This window comes from Ceratina calcarata, unplaced genomic scaffold (assembly GCF_001652005.2).
Source record: "Ceratina calcarata isolate Rehan_Ccalc_2016 unplaced genomic scaffold, ASM165200v1 scaffold514.2, whole genome shotgun sequence".
In the NCBI taxonomy this organism is placed as follows: domain Eukaryota; kingdom Metazoa; phylum Arthropoda; class Insecta; order Hymenoptera; family Apidae; genus Ceratina; species Ceratina calcarata.
The window spans coordinates 556956-571558 of record NW_017175971.1 but is presented as its reverse complement, the minus strand read 5'-3'; the positions used below and the strand labels follow the sequence as shown (position 1 = coordinate 571558).

The 14603-nt window shown below is 46.7% G+C and overlaps 1 protein-coding gene across 2 annotated transcripts in view; it reads right to left on the bottom strand.

The window, feature by feature from the left end:
• The window catches only part of ss (aryl hydrocarbon receptor spineless), a 104963-nt gene that overhangs the window by 60612 nt on the left and 29748 nt on the right, over nt 1–14603 (bottom strand). For both annotated transcript variants that reach the window (XM_026816322.1, XM_026816320.1), the window contains exon 2: nt 5375–5565. Coding sequence is in view for 1 of the 2 variants with exons in the window: in XM_026816320.1 (XP_026672121.1) it covers nt 5375–5565 (191 nt within the window). In the remaining variant the exon portion in view is untranslated. The remainder of the gene's footprint in view (nt 1–5374; nt 5566–14603) is intronic.

The following is a 14603-nucleotide window of genomic DNA, read 5'->3' as shown; positions in this document are numbered from 1 at the left end:
AAATTCAACTAGGATTCAATTCATGCTAGCATTGTTTAAGTGTATGCTATACATCCTTAAATGCAAAGTTATGTGCTTGGCGGTCGCGTGGCCGCAATAAGAGAAGGAGAAAGAAAGATATTATAATGCCTGCGGCGACAGGCGTAAAGAAAATCACTTTTCAAACCGAGCGCGGGACCGATCGTCGCCCCAGGGCTGATGACTTCACTCGCGGGATCTTCGCGCGGAACGCGATGCAATGGAAAATCATGAAAGGCAGAGTGGCGGCCGCATCGCGATAATGACATGAGAAATGAACTCGAGCGAAGATAATCGTCGAAATTAAATAATTGCCGCGCCGCGTTGCGCCGACGAATTTAATCGATTTACGATCTCCCATAATCCGGCTGCCGCTTCCGGCTCTACAGAGATCAGTCTCGTTGATTTCACTTTGCCCCGATGCCCGCTGTCAATCTTCCTTCGCTCTTTTCGGCCGTCTTTGTTGCCCCTGCTACCAATCCCCACTCCATCGGTTACAAACGTCCTTCCTTTTTTTACACGCTGCGTCTGTTCTCTTTTTCATTTCCGCGCATTTCGTTTTGCTTTCCTTTATTCTTCCTGCGCACGTTTAATTTTTCTTTACAATAGTCTCCACTTCCGTTTTCCTTGTTTGACTTCCTCTTACGCTTCATTTCGTCCTCTCGTTTGCTCCGAATCCTCATCGGTTTTCTTTTTTCTCGTTCGTCCTCCTTGGAGACCCGACGAGTCCTCCAGTTCCCCAAATTCCCCTCCTCGTCCCCCGTCACGCAGTGGTTCTCCCGCCGTTCGTCCCCGCCAGGTGTCAGATCGAAATGAAAAATGTAAATGAGCCGCAATGATGAGAAGGTAACTGTATCGATGTATATCTCTTGATCAACGTCCGTGCTACGTGTTTACAAGCCGCATTCACGGGGGTACGAGACCGATACAAGCTGGCGTACGAAGAAACATTGCTGGTCGCTCGATTCCTTGACTAAACTGTGTGTAATGCTTTCCGCGTATCAAACGAACAAAATTATCACCCTTTTTCGTAGAATTATGTGACATTTCTGAAAGGACATGGTTTCTCATGGAGAATTTTTTTTTAACCGGAACGACAAAGCTGAGTCGTTGAACGGTGCAAAGAATTCATTACTTTTCCCGCTAATGTCGTCGTTACTCGACGTGTAGACGCGCGCGAGGGTTTTGATTAAGGTGTCGGAGGGTGACGAATTGTATAATGGGGATTTGATGCCCTCGCACGAGTAAGTAATTAGTCCACGGAGAGATTATTAATGCCTTGAACTAACAATTTCATCAAGGACCTTATTCCCACTCGCAATTTCGTCCTCTCCCTCTTTTGTCTATCTGTCGCACGCAAGATCAAACTCCAGTTGTTTCCGAGCCTCGTATAAGCCTCATTAAGCTGAGCTTTTTGCAGCTGTCACGTTGTTTGTTGTATTACTTAAACTAATCGACTCTTTCCTCTCTCAGTCTTCTCTATTACTCTAAACAAAACTATCAGCACATTTTTTTCATATATTTCTCGGCAATAAAATGATGATATAGTCGTACGGAATTAAATCCTGTTTTGCGTGGAAGCGTGCTTGATACGAAATTAGAAAAGGTTCCGAATCGAGAAGTTAGACCATCAAAAAGGAGGCGTCGTATCGAGAGCAGGGAAAAAAGCAAAAGTGGGAAGGGAACACGGGGCTGCCGGCAATAAGATCGACGCGGAGGAGGTTAATTACCGGGACTCGTCGCTTTGGACCTTTTATGGGGGTCTACGAGGAACGGCGAAACGCGAAAGAAGGGACGGTAAGCATCAGTAAAAAAGCGAAAGAGGCGCAACCCCCACGATCCGCTATCTGAATCTTCTGCAACGTTCGCCACCTCCACCTTTTCTTCTTCTTCTTCTCCGTGTTCTTCATCCTCTCCTTCTCCTCCGTCGGCAGCTTCTTATTTTCTTCGCTAGGCTGACCGGAGGCGCGAGGACGGACCACGTGGCCAGTTTGAAAAATCAGCGCGTTTACCGAGGAGAGGCTAATTAATTTACATAGCGGAACCGTTCTTCTTCCTCCTCGTTCCTCCGCGGAACCGAACTGTGGGAAAATAGACGATCGAAGGAACTCGGTTTCTTGGGAATCGATGCAACCTCGTGCTGCAACCTTTCGCGAATTCTTGGTAAAACGGAAGATAGCCAGCGGAACTTTAAAACGGCCTGCACAATTGGTATTCGCAGTTGCTATCCTGTATCTCGCTGCGTGTTCCTCAGCGAGACCACAAAGCAGAGGGTGAGCCAGAGATCGCTCGATTCTTTGCATACAACTTCTTTCTTCGCGCACAACCACTTCCTTTAAACTGTATCCTCAAAAAGAACAGAGTTGTCGTCTTATTTCCTTATATTTTGCTTCCTTGGAATTTTTACTTTACGTCGTACGTAACGTAGGCTTCCAAATCTCAAAATATTTATCTCCTTCTTACAGGAGAGCTTGTAGAGATCTGGCGAACTGAAATACAAAGTCCGATGCTCTCTCAGTCGGAATACGCATTTTTCGCAATTAGCGCAGCCGGTGAACCGAGCCGAACGGAACGACCTCTTCTCCGAAAGAGGGAGGGCAAGAGGGAAGGGACCAGGTGAGCTGGTAATGCACAAGAACCTCCCAGGTATCGGGGCATCGGGCGACACTCTCCCGGGAGTCTTCGGAAAAGATCTGAGGTCCGACAATGAATACCTATTAAAACGGTGTGAACAATGCCCGAGGCTGGGCCGTGGCTTCGCTCTCAGGATCGCTCTCCGCGCCGGTAGCAACAAGAGCGCTAAGTAGAGGCCGGCCAACCTCTTGTGGCCCGCAGGTGATATACTGCGAGATCCGCGATATCAGGACGTGGTCGCCTCTCTCGCTCCTCTTCGAGCCTCGAAACGCAACACACACACTCGCTTACACACAGCTTTCCGTGTATGTTTCTCGCGTTCGCATTCCTGTTCGGTTCCATTCCTTCCCGGTCTTCTCTCTCTCCTCGCGTTCGCATTCCCGTCCACGAGCACGCACGCGCGCGCGCGCGCGGTCTCTGCGATCCGGATTCGTGTCCATTACCTTGCATACGCCGCGACCCACGCGTCGTCGCTCGTCCTTTACCCATGGATCACGATGCAACGAGTGTGAACAGGATCCAAGATTTCGATTGGGGGTAGCAGAGGTTCTTTCTGCGTTAGCTGATCATTTTCGGATTCCAATGTTCGTACGTAATTCGATGTGAAATTTGACCAAGTGCGAGCGAGTCTTCTGGTGAGAAAAATAATTTGATGGCTATTCGTAATGAAGTGAGGTTCTTGAAATTTTTAGGGATTTAATTCTGCTCGGTTCTAGGGCACATTGCACTCGGGAGAAGATGACCAACAGCGACCAGGTGGATCGATCGATAGCGAGGATGCGCCGCGAGGAAGTGGCCAAAAGGAAGCATTCAGGACACACCGCGGGGCCCGGGAGCGGGCGAGGGGTGACGGGGAGGGCGATCGTCCGTGGCCAGGTTCGCAGTACTTAGCGGCGTTAAATCGATAAAAGTGTGGAAGCCGCATTACGAGGGTTTCGTGTGGGCACACTTAGAGGCCGCGCGCACGAGGTTCGTCGTGAGAGATTGGAGTTCGCCTTCTCCTTCGCGACTCCGAGAGACCGGGGTTGGAAGATAATGGACGGGAGGAAAGAAGGAACGTCTACCCATTATTCCGCGGCGATTCTTCGATTGGGCTCCCAACCTGATTGCGATTGCAGATGAGATTGCACACCGCAGGAAGTCGCGCGATGCTCCTCCACGCCTGATGCGGTTGCATAATTCCGCCCTGCCTTATCTATATTTATGTTGTAATTTTCACTCGTCTCGATTCGACTTGCCAGGCTTAATTCCCTCCTCCTACCCTCCCCCCCTTTCCCCATGTCCATGCAATAAGATTTTCATTTGTCTTCATTGGTTCGTTTCAATTTAAGAGTCGTAATCTATCAAACTTTTTCATTCATGCACGTTTATCACCTTCTCCGTATAGAAATCCTAATTATTAATTGATAGCGACACGATACCGTTGCTCATTTAACGGCTTCATTTTTTTTCCTCAACGAGCGCCGATAAGTAAAGCAACCTTGAGCGTTAGAATATGTTTAATCCTAAAAAGTCACGCTACTTGCGATCCGCGGTGGAACGAACGAAATTAGGTCGCGCCGATTCGAGCCGACTTATCGTTCGATTGGCAATTAAAGGAATCAAACCCGGAGCACCCGACGAGGAATCGAAACTATTTAGACCGATCAATAGTAAAGAACTGTGTAACTACTCAGATTGAATTCCAACGAAAACTAATCGTGGCTCGATCTCTAAAAGCGTATCGTTATATAACGAGAAAGACGAGGGGAAGAGGAGGAGGAGGAGGAGGGGGGTTAGGCGATATCTGGGCTGACCTAAAATTTAAAAATGTCATAGCCGCGCGGATATCTTGACTAATTATGAATAAGCAATGCAAATGGGTTAAGCAATGTTACGATTCTGCGTCACGAACGGATTATAAACTCTTCTTTGTACAGAAATTACAACCTTCGGGCAAATGAGCGCCACGAGTTTCTCGTAATAACCGGGGCTTATCTTTTTACGACGGATTTTCAAGCTATTGATTGGCGAACCTTGTTGCCTTCTCCCTCCTCTCTTTCTCCGTCTGCCGCGACCATTCCTCGATTTCCCCCCTCGTTTTTGGTCTATCCAGGAACAATTCGTGATCGATATGGAAATTCGCTTACATAAAGATTCTACTTAAGCGACTGCGATTCCCTCTAAGAGTAGTTAGGGTCAGGAGGAACTATTTATTTAAACTGACAGGTGGATAATAACTTCATCATTTTAAGTGTAGAATAAAGAAAAAAGGTCGGCGGCATGAACTGAGATCTGCATAATCTACAACTTTCTCTTTAAACGCGTTGCACAATGCAACAATCCAACAATAGGCGGCGGCGCGTATCACAATAGTCGTCGCCGTGGAAACGGAGAAGTTTGACGTCGAACAGACGAATTGCAGGATCGCGGAAGAACGCGTCGGCCATTGTTTTTGAATCTTATTGTTCCCTAAGAAAGACAGGAGTAACGACAGCATCGCGTGCTCGTCGGGATATTCGTGGATGCTAATGCTCTTGGATGCGCAACGATGTTTAGCCAGGGAGCACGCAGCGCAACAAGAAATCTCTATATCCGTACCGCCATCTTAACGACGGACGCTTTTCTCGCAATTAATAATACGTATCGAGGCTCGTCATCTTTTACCGCGGAGGCGTCGACTTCGTGACGATAAGTGACCCACGTCCGGATTTACCGCGACGATTCTTAAAATGGATCTTACCTTGGAAATAACTCTTCGTCCGCAAGTAGCTGACGCTGAGTCTGAGGATGCTGAGTCGGTCCAGTTTGCTGAGAATATTTTGCTCGAAGGGGAGCAACGATGCCAGCGTGTCCAGTTCGGCGTTCAGTCGTTCTCGATGCCGTTTGCTTGGATTCGACTTGGTTACCCCATCTTTCTGCGGTGGTTTCAAACTGCAACAGAAAAATTAAATACAAATTTGAATACACGCTTTTCTAACGTATTCAACTTCCTTTTTCACCGGCGTCTTATAGAGGCAAAACGGTCTGAAAGAGTCAACGAGAAAAAGGGAAACGGTCGCGTCACGTCGGGTTAATTAGCCAAAGTAACAGGGATAATCGTTTAGCCTGCGATGTTCGCGTTCGACTGGTTACAGGAATTCCTCGGCCACCTTCGAGGCTCGAACAACAGGCGGCCTACGAGGGCCGAGGATTCTCGATAATTAAAGACGACCACTGTCCGTAGGGTTGATTGACACGCGGAGAAACCCTGCGGACCGATATGCCCACTCAACAGCCGGGATTCTTCGGTATAAGTATAGTTATTACAAAGTACTTCGCCCATCTGCACTCCTCTCGGTTCGTATTTCTCTTATTCTCGACTGCCGCTTTCCCCCCGGACTTAACCAGGTATCGAGCATAAAGTGAATAAATTGTTGGATAACCATGACGAGTAGAAGCTGACTACCATCACCGACCCATCGGTCGTACGCGAAATCAGCCATACTGTTTGTTTAATTGAATTCGACCGCTGTAGAAATGAGACCCCATACCGGACGTCAAAGACACCGCGTTGTCGTTACCTTGCACTCGGCAATAACAACTATTTTTACGTATTATATCCCAAACGATTAAATACATCACGGATGATTGCTCTATGCAAACCAATATTAACTGAAATTAATTAGTTAACTCGAATCGATCGAGATCGATCCAGTTCGTTAGACGCACACAGTAAAATGCGGCTGCCGAGGAAAAGAAAGACACCCATGGGGAAAAAGAAATGAGGAGGAGGGAAAAACGGCGATGGCCTTAATTAAAATGCTTAGGGGTTAGAAAGCGTGATGAATGAGATCGAGGCGGCCATATACGGTCGGCCGGTGGCCGTCGAGTACGCGCGGCAGCACCCGAGAAGAACTCTATTAATTATTAGATGACACCGAATCCATTACTCGGGACGAGCGATGCCGGACCGCAGGTCCTCGAGGAATAGTCTCATTCAGATGCCATTAGGATCCACGGGCTTTTGTTCTTTCGCGCGTTCCTCCGACGGGGCGCGGCGTGCAAAACATGGTTAATTATCGGTGCGAGGACACGGGAGAAAAGGAGTGCCACGTGGGTCGCGCGTTTCCTTCGTTCGTCTTTTTCTCCGTCGGTTTTGCGAGCCCGTCGCACGTCAGCCCGTTTCTCGAATCCGTCACGACGGCCTGTCGCGCGGACGGACAATTTGATTCGGCCGGGAAAGAGGAAACCCGTGCACTCCGCGGAGATCACCAACGCGATGCGCGTTCGTTCGAGGAACTCGTCAAGGATACCACCGCGCAATTTGATGACACTAATTGCAATCGTTAAGACTAACAACGAGTAATCCGGTGAAACCTGAGGATAGAAAAAAAATAGAATGAGACTTCGATTTGAGGAATATCGATCGCTGAGTGCATCGCAACCCTTATCGAGAATATGGATCAAAAAAGTTCTTAACGTTTATTTAATCTGTACCGACATGAGTCATTTGTAAAGGGTACGACTACGTTGTTGTAACTTTGGACAGAATTCGCGCGAAGGTTCTTCTGCATTCTTTAGTATGAATCATGTATGAAACTAGGCGATCATGCTGTCGTCGACGAACGGATCGACACACCGCGATGACCGTGTCACGATGACGGACGAATAATAGAAAACAGTGGAGGAGAAGAAAAAAAAAAATTATAGATTTCGCGGACACAATGTCCGGGAAGGGAGCCGATGAATGAGACACGCGTTTTACGTAACCAACGGACTTTTATTGTGCCGCAGCGTGGGAAGAAAGCGACGCGAGCCGTGCACTTTGCGCGGCGTGCAAAACCGCATTTGAATGCGTTCCCCCCTGAAACTGCAAGTTCGCCGCCGTAGAATGAAACCGATGCGCGACAATACTGCAATTAGAACTGTAATTGTTCCCTCGCTTCGTTGCGAACCGTTCCCGAGTCGGCCGGGAACGTAATCCGTTGCGTTCGAAATTGCATGCTTATCTAAAAGTATCATTTTTCTGATCACGACCATAATTAGTTATACCGCGATAGAGCCTTTATTTCGTTGCAGATTAACACACGTTGGTCCTTGATGTATCTTTCAATGATACTCCGTATTTATCGCGATCACCATCCTTTTTCATCGGCATTATTTCTCGCTCCCTCCCAATGACAATTATTCACAACGAAGTATTATTGCGGAGCATTTTCCGCAACTGTTTCAATTAGTTAAAGCGAGTAGGAAGTACAAGTAGATTACAACCCGGAGGATCATCGAATTTTATATGTAATTTATTCGCCAGGTGATAACGCATCGTGTAATTCAACCTTGAAACCGGTTGCGTAAATGCGTGTCGAATCTACGGACCGTAACAGGGTTACGCACTCGAAATACGCTCGCATACTTCGGACCCGCTGTTTAATGGCCGGCCCCGGTTATCGCGATAGTTACTCCGTGGCAATTTTCCAACCCCACTTCGTTGCTGAGCGTTCGATCGTATTTTCTCGGATAGAGAGAGGACCTTCGAGCACGGCCTTGAAGAGGCCTCGAAGCTACCCTGCACCGAGAGCTCGAACACGCGTTACCAGGAAACGAATTTCCAAGGAAACGATATTACTTGGCCTGCGGGGGAGGACAAATGCGAGCCCTCGGTCTGATTGGAATTAAATAACACGAATCAAAGGTGGCGCGATCGCGGATGGAAAGGCACGCTATACTCGAATCCATCAGCCCTTAGAATCCCATTTCTAGAGGCTTGACCAACGTGGTCGCTTCTCGTTGTCCCCTCGAAATCGATGCAGGTTGAAAATACACCGGTACGAACATCGAAGCAAGATTACGAAACGCAGCAACTTAATCTTCAACCAAAATCCTTTTACTCGTACATTTTTTAAAGAAACCAGTAAGTATTTGGCGACTGAATCGATCTCCTTGTCATTTTTTAATCATATAACTGATCTGGAAGCTAGGAAATTTTCCAACCCTAATAAAGTGCCGCTCGCCATTTTGCTTCTTCTACTTCCATGAGACCGTTCATCCCCGTGATCCCTCCACCCCTTGTTCAGGATAGAAAAGCGTCTGCGTATCCATTTCGTCCCTTCCCTTTTGGCCCTTTAATGGCTCGCCGCATCAAGCTTGGTTGACGTTGTTCCGCGCGAGAGGAGAGACCAGCCCAAAAGGGAGGAAGAGAGGGTTGATCGTTCGAACGGGACAGGGAGACGCGCAGGCGCTACGAAGGGTGGGTCCACTATGGATTTTCGAGGGTAGAGACGCTCTACCTAGTGGAGTTCCGGGGTGGCAGACAGCATACGCCAGCAATGGAAGGTTCGACCGCTCGAGGGATGCTAGTCCGCTTCCTGGGACGGTGATATACACGGCTGGTCTGCGATATAGGGGTGAAAGGTGGTGTCTAGGAATGCCTGGCATCGACCTTGAACCGAGTCACAAGTCTCGTTGGGTTCCTTTTAGGGGATTCGAGCCCAATTTTTTTTACGAGTCTAACGTGAATTCTAACGAAATTCTTTTATTAAGAAAAATGAACAATTCTCATAGTTATGCTTCGCTCGTACATATAGTTTCTCTCAAAATCTAGTTAATACTAGCTCTGATTTTATCGAGTGAGATCTCGTGGAACGATAGTGGGTATCAGTCACGTGGCCGAGTAATAATGACTCGCCGTATCGCAGATAACGATTCGAACGGCAGTTCATAATAATTGCGTTTTAATGGAAAAGTGCAAATTTCCATCCACATTCGCCGGAAACATTTTTTTCCTATAATTGCAAGGTTCCAAAGTTGGAGTACAACTTTGCAACCTTGACTTATGCAAGTGTCACCCTTGCTTGTTAGAAAAAATTCACAGCTTTCTAACTGTTAAGAGTTATTTCTTAATCATAGCATTTGTGAGAGGTAGCTATATAATTTTATCGATTCCACATTGTAAATTTCCTGGAGCTCGCGTAGAATTTATTTTCTAGATCGAAGGAAATTTCAACGAGAACACAGAAAGTCGGCAGTCCTGCCACGCAACGAATTCGCCGGGCACTCGGAAACGAGCGGAAGTGCATTCGCTTGTCAACGTGGTATTTTGAAAGCGGTGAGCAGAAAGAGCAACTTTCGACATCCTGTGACGAATAATCGGCCATATGTTGTTGGCCGGCGTGACGCCAGAATTCGTGGTCTTTGTCAATGAGAGTGTCTCCCACAAAAAGAGTACAATTGCAGCTGTTAAAGGACGTCAGCTTGTTTCAATTTCGACTTTTGTCCATTGATATCTACGACTCTCTTCTCTTTTTTTTCAAATTTTATTTTTTTATTAGATTATTAGATTAGCTTCGGCATATAATTTCCAGTTCTTAATCATAGCTTCCACCGGTAATTTACGTCTTCGAAATACTTCACATAATTTCTTAACGAGCCTAACATTGAACGCTGCACCTTCCAGCCATAAAATCCTAGATTCATTCATCAGGAAATTCACAGTTTCACGGATTTGGAAAATCTCTCGATGGTAACGGGAGCAGAAAGAATCGTTGCCACGGGCCGCGTTAAATCGCGTTAACAAACGATCCAGTCACCGTCGGTTAACATTACACGCGGCGCGAGCCGGCGTTCAACCAGAGCGTCGCGAACCGTTTCCTTCATCATCGCCGTCGCGAATTAACTACCGCGATCGTTCCTGGATTAATTACGGCCCGGACCCGCTATCGGTCGAAACGCGCTCGAACGATCCCTCGCCCGCCTTTTTCTCTCGCGCTCGCGCACGCGATTTACTGGGCGCCGCGGGCGAGACACTCTGCTGGGGTCCTCGCATCGCCAGCTTTTTGCCACGACGGATCCAGACGCTGTTTTGCAACCATTTGGATCATTCGTTCGCGATACACCGTGTCCGTGATATTTTAAGTTGAAATTGATAGATTAAAAGAAAAAGCAGTTTCTACAATTCCGATGGAAATACCAGAGAAAGTATGTTGTTTAATAATGAAGTCCGTTAGGAGTGAATAACAGGTGTTCTACATTTAGAATTGAAATACTCTGATTATGAGAGGAAACTTATGTAAAAGAGAGTATGAGGAAAATCAGCTCTGTTTCACTATTTTAGTGTAACAGACGCGATTCGCGGGCTATGTAGAGCGCGTAACTGGCGTGACAAACGGAATTATTATGCGAGGACGAACACCTCGCGCCGGGATTCACCAGGACGTACCGGAACTAATTGAGTGTACGAGCTGAGACAGTTTTTCGAGCAGTCGAGGGGGATTTTATTCCGTCTCAGGCCGCGAGAACGGGGCTCCGTGAAATTACGTTTCGCGGAATCGCATTAACTGTTATTCTTGCGAATATTTAATGCTGGACTTCAGGATAAAAACAAAAAATGATGAAATATTTCACTCCTGTTTACATGCATACTCGCGAATTTACATGCATTCTTAAATTCCATTTGCGACATCTTAACAGAAGAATTGTTAAGGTTCTGTTATAAATTTTGTCAATTCCCAAAAAGCTGCCGAGCGTCGTTCCGGCATCCGGTCAGATCGGCTCGCGATTCCGTTTAGAAATCTCCACGCATCGAAATCTCCGTCCCACGCAGCGCAGCAGAGGCAGGCAGGCAGGCAGCCGCGAGATCGCCGAGCGATCAGTCGGACATCGACATTATCTCCACTCCGTTCGCGTGATCGTGCACGAGAGAGTCCGAGTAGAAGGCTGAGGAGGCGAATTTCGAATTCACCTGAGAATTTATTGCGGCGCGGCTCCGGGCAGCAGCAGCGAGCGGCTCCGGGCCTCGTCGAGTTGTCCCGTTGAACCAACAGAGAGCGAGAGGACGCGGGTCCCCTTTCTCTCCCGGCCCTCTCTCATCTCGGAGACTTTTGCACCCGTTGCGTTTTCGGCAGCCGGGAGATTTGTGGTCCCCGGTATTCGACGATTTAGATGTTCATTTAATTTAGTCGTCGTCCGTCGTGCTCCTCGCAGTCCGACGCGGACCCCGTGCTTCATTAATAGTCGAACCCCGGACAAATAAAGGAACTTTGATTTATGCGCTCTGCCTGCCGCGCGTACGCTACGAGAACGCGCCTCTTCCACTTCCACTTTCACTAGTTCCACCACTGCCCCCAGTCCCGCCGGTTTAATTAAATTGTTTATAGTCATTCTCGCGGTGTCTGATTTTCTGGAATTAAGGCTACATGACCCAAAGGTTCGTCCCGAGCGAGCCTCGAGTTAAGAAGTCGCTCGACATAGATGAGTTGAAATTCAGAAAAACGGCGAGCGTGTAGCCTGACGGCGAATGCTCATTTATTAGCACCCTGAATGAAACGCGCATTGCGAACGGAGGGTGAAGGGTTGCGGTGGTGTTGGTGGTACGTGGCAGCCGCGTGGATATGCTTCGATAGGGATCGCCGAGAGGGAATATAACGTCGCTGGTAGAACCGTAAACAAAGCCTGAAGGCGTGGGACGAATGAAAAGCCTCACGGATCTTCGTTAATTGTAAGGATTGAACGGCTTGATCCCCTCGCCGTGATATCTTCGATTTTCTGCAATAACCGACTGTCCACCCGACACATAAATTCGCAATCGTTTCGCGGAATACCGTCCCCCTTCGTTCCTCTCAAATCCTAAGAATAACCGTCACGGGACGAGTCAGAAAAATAAATTGTTTTCTTTAAAGCGAGTAGTGACAAGGCGTGGCTATCTAAAGATAATTTTAATTCATACTCCGATAATAAAACGGGTAATTGCGTTTAACTGAATTTAAATGTTCAGTAAAACGCTGATGATGAAGAATATCTAAATTTTGTTGTTGGTAATTGGCCTGAGAGTCGAAAGTTCGGGGAGCATATACGCACGAACTTCCGGCGCCCTTAATTGTGGCCAAAGGCTTATTAGGCGGTGGCAGTGACTGCGTATGCGACCATGCAAATGCGTCCGTTTTAATATGTATATTTTCTATATGGTTAGCATGCATATTGATGTGCGCACAATGGCGCATACGTGGTAACTACTAATGAGATGCGAGGGGTTCCACAAAAGCTGGCTAAAACGAAATACGTGTTTGATAGTTGCCAGATGCTAATTATCGTACGTACGTTATCTAACGTCCAGTAAACTCGTGACTATCGATATCGAACAAATCATTTCATTAGTCAATTTAAAAATGAATTTCACAAACGATAGCGTGGCATCGTGTTCAGCGTCGAATTGCCAATTAATTGCTACACGAGGATAATTAGTCATCGAGGCCGATCGTGTTTTATTGGCGATGAGAATTAGCGCAGAGCCACTTGGAGAAAAATGTCTCTTGTTAACTGACTTGATAGATATTAGGTACATGTGGAATTTCAAATTGCAATTGAAAATGTTGAGATCACCAAGTAACGAGCTTCTGATCATCTTCCAAACGATTTCTCCTTATCACTCCATCATTTTCAAAATGGTTCAATTAACAAAATTATAGTTACTCAAACTCGGTAATGTCCAAGTATGTACGTGACGCCATTTACGCTTTGCGAATGATAAACTGTTGCTAATTAATCCATCAACCATCCTGCATACCGAGATACATACGTAGTTCGGTGTACCCGTCCGCTTAACCGGTAGCCCATTCTCAATGACTTAACTACTTCTCCGTCTCATCAGAATCCAAATCATTACCACGAGGATTGGCTATTTCAGACTCGGTTATCTATTAATCATAGCCTACGTTCGCGTTAACTCCTGACCTCCTAATAGCGTCTGCATAAGGATAATTGTCAAACATGATACCACGAGATTGAATTACTCTCCTCTCCCTTTCGGTATCCCTATTGCCTATGAATCTTGCTAAGCACCGATTTCCTCTCACAAACCATCCCCTTTATATCTTCGACCACAGATCCTCAGCGTCCGTTATTATCGCGTTCGATCAATTTCATGCCAGAATATATCATACCTCTACTATTTTCTTTAACATTATTTGATGTACAACTTTCATCATCCACTTTTACACTGCTCAATTAATTTCATTGAAACATATTTGTTGCGTTGTACAATTAAAATGTAATTCCTTCCGTCAGACCTCTAATAAGATTTGTCTACATCAGGACCACTCTCCTCCGGCTAAGTTCTATTCCGTCCCTTATCCCGATAATCATAGTGCTTGTATAGCGGGACACAGAGGCGAAAAACTGTGTCGTGGCGCGATGGTGTCGGTGCTCACGTGATGGAGTAAGAAATCGCGAGACCGCGTGATTTAGGAAGGAGAGTCGTTAATCAAGCGGCCGAGTTAGAAGTCAACAGGTGCGAGAACGAAGCGGCCCGCTGGCTGGCTGGCTGGCTGGCTGACTGGGTGCTCTAGCATGGGACACGCATGCCAAGCGTGTGTCACGGACCTCTGTGTTGTCTCCGTGTGCATGCGTCCCGTACACGGGATTAGGAAACTGGGATGAGCTTTACCTTCCGATCGAAACCGAGAAATTCGGGCAATTGTTCGAAGAAAAGAGATGAGATAATCTAAATTTCTTATCTTAAGAATTGCATCAAATATCCTGACGAAAATTACGACTGTTTCTATGTTATTAAAATTAATTATCCACTGACGATTTTAACGTCTTTGTAAAGGTGTCTTCTAATTACACTTTAACTCATGTGTGAACCTCGTTTAGCGACAGGGGATTCGCCTAATCGATAAGCATCGACAGGTGGAATAAATTCGGTCAAACGCGATAGGTAGGATTAAACCCTTATGATGACGTAAATTACGGTCGATGTAACTGATAACGAAATTTATTGTCTTGTCGATTGATCGGTCGATTAACCGATTCCTCCGTGGAAACCGGTCCGATTCCGCCAACGAGGCAATCTTCGATTCTTCTTCTTGTTTCATACAAGTAGCAATTTTCTTCGAGCAATTATCAGTTTAGAGCCGGATATCAGCCACTTAATAAACCATGAAAAATGCATGACTAGCGTTTGATGTTTAGATTAGATCAATTGATCTATCTTGCTT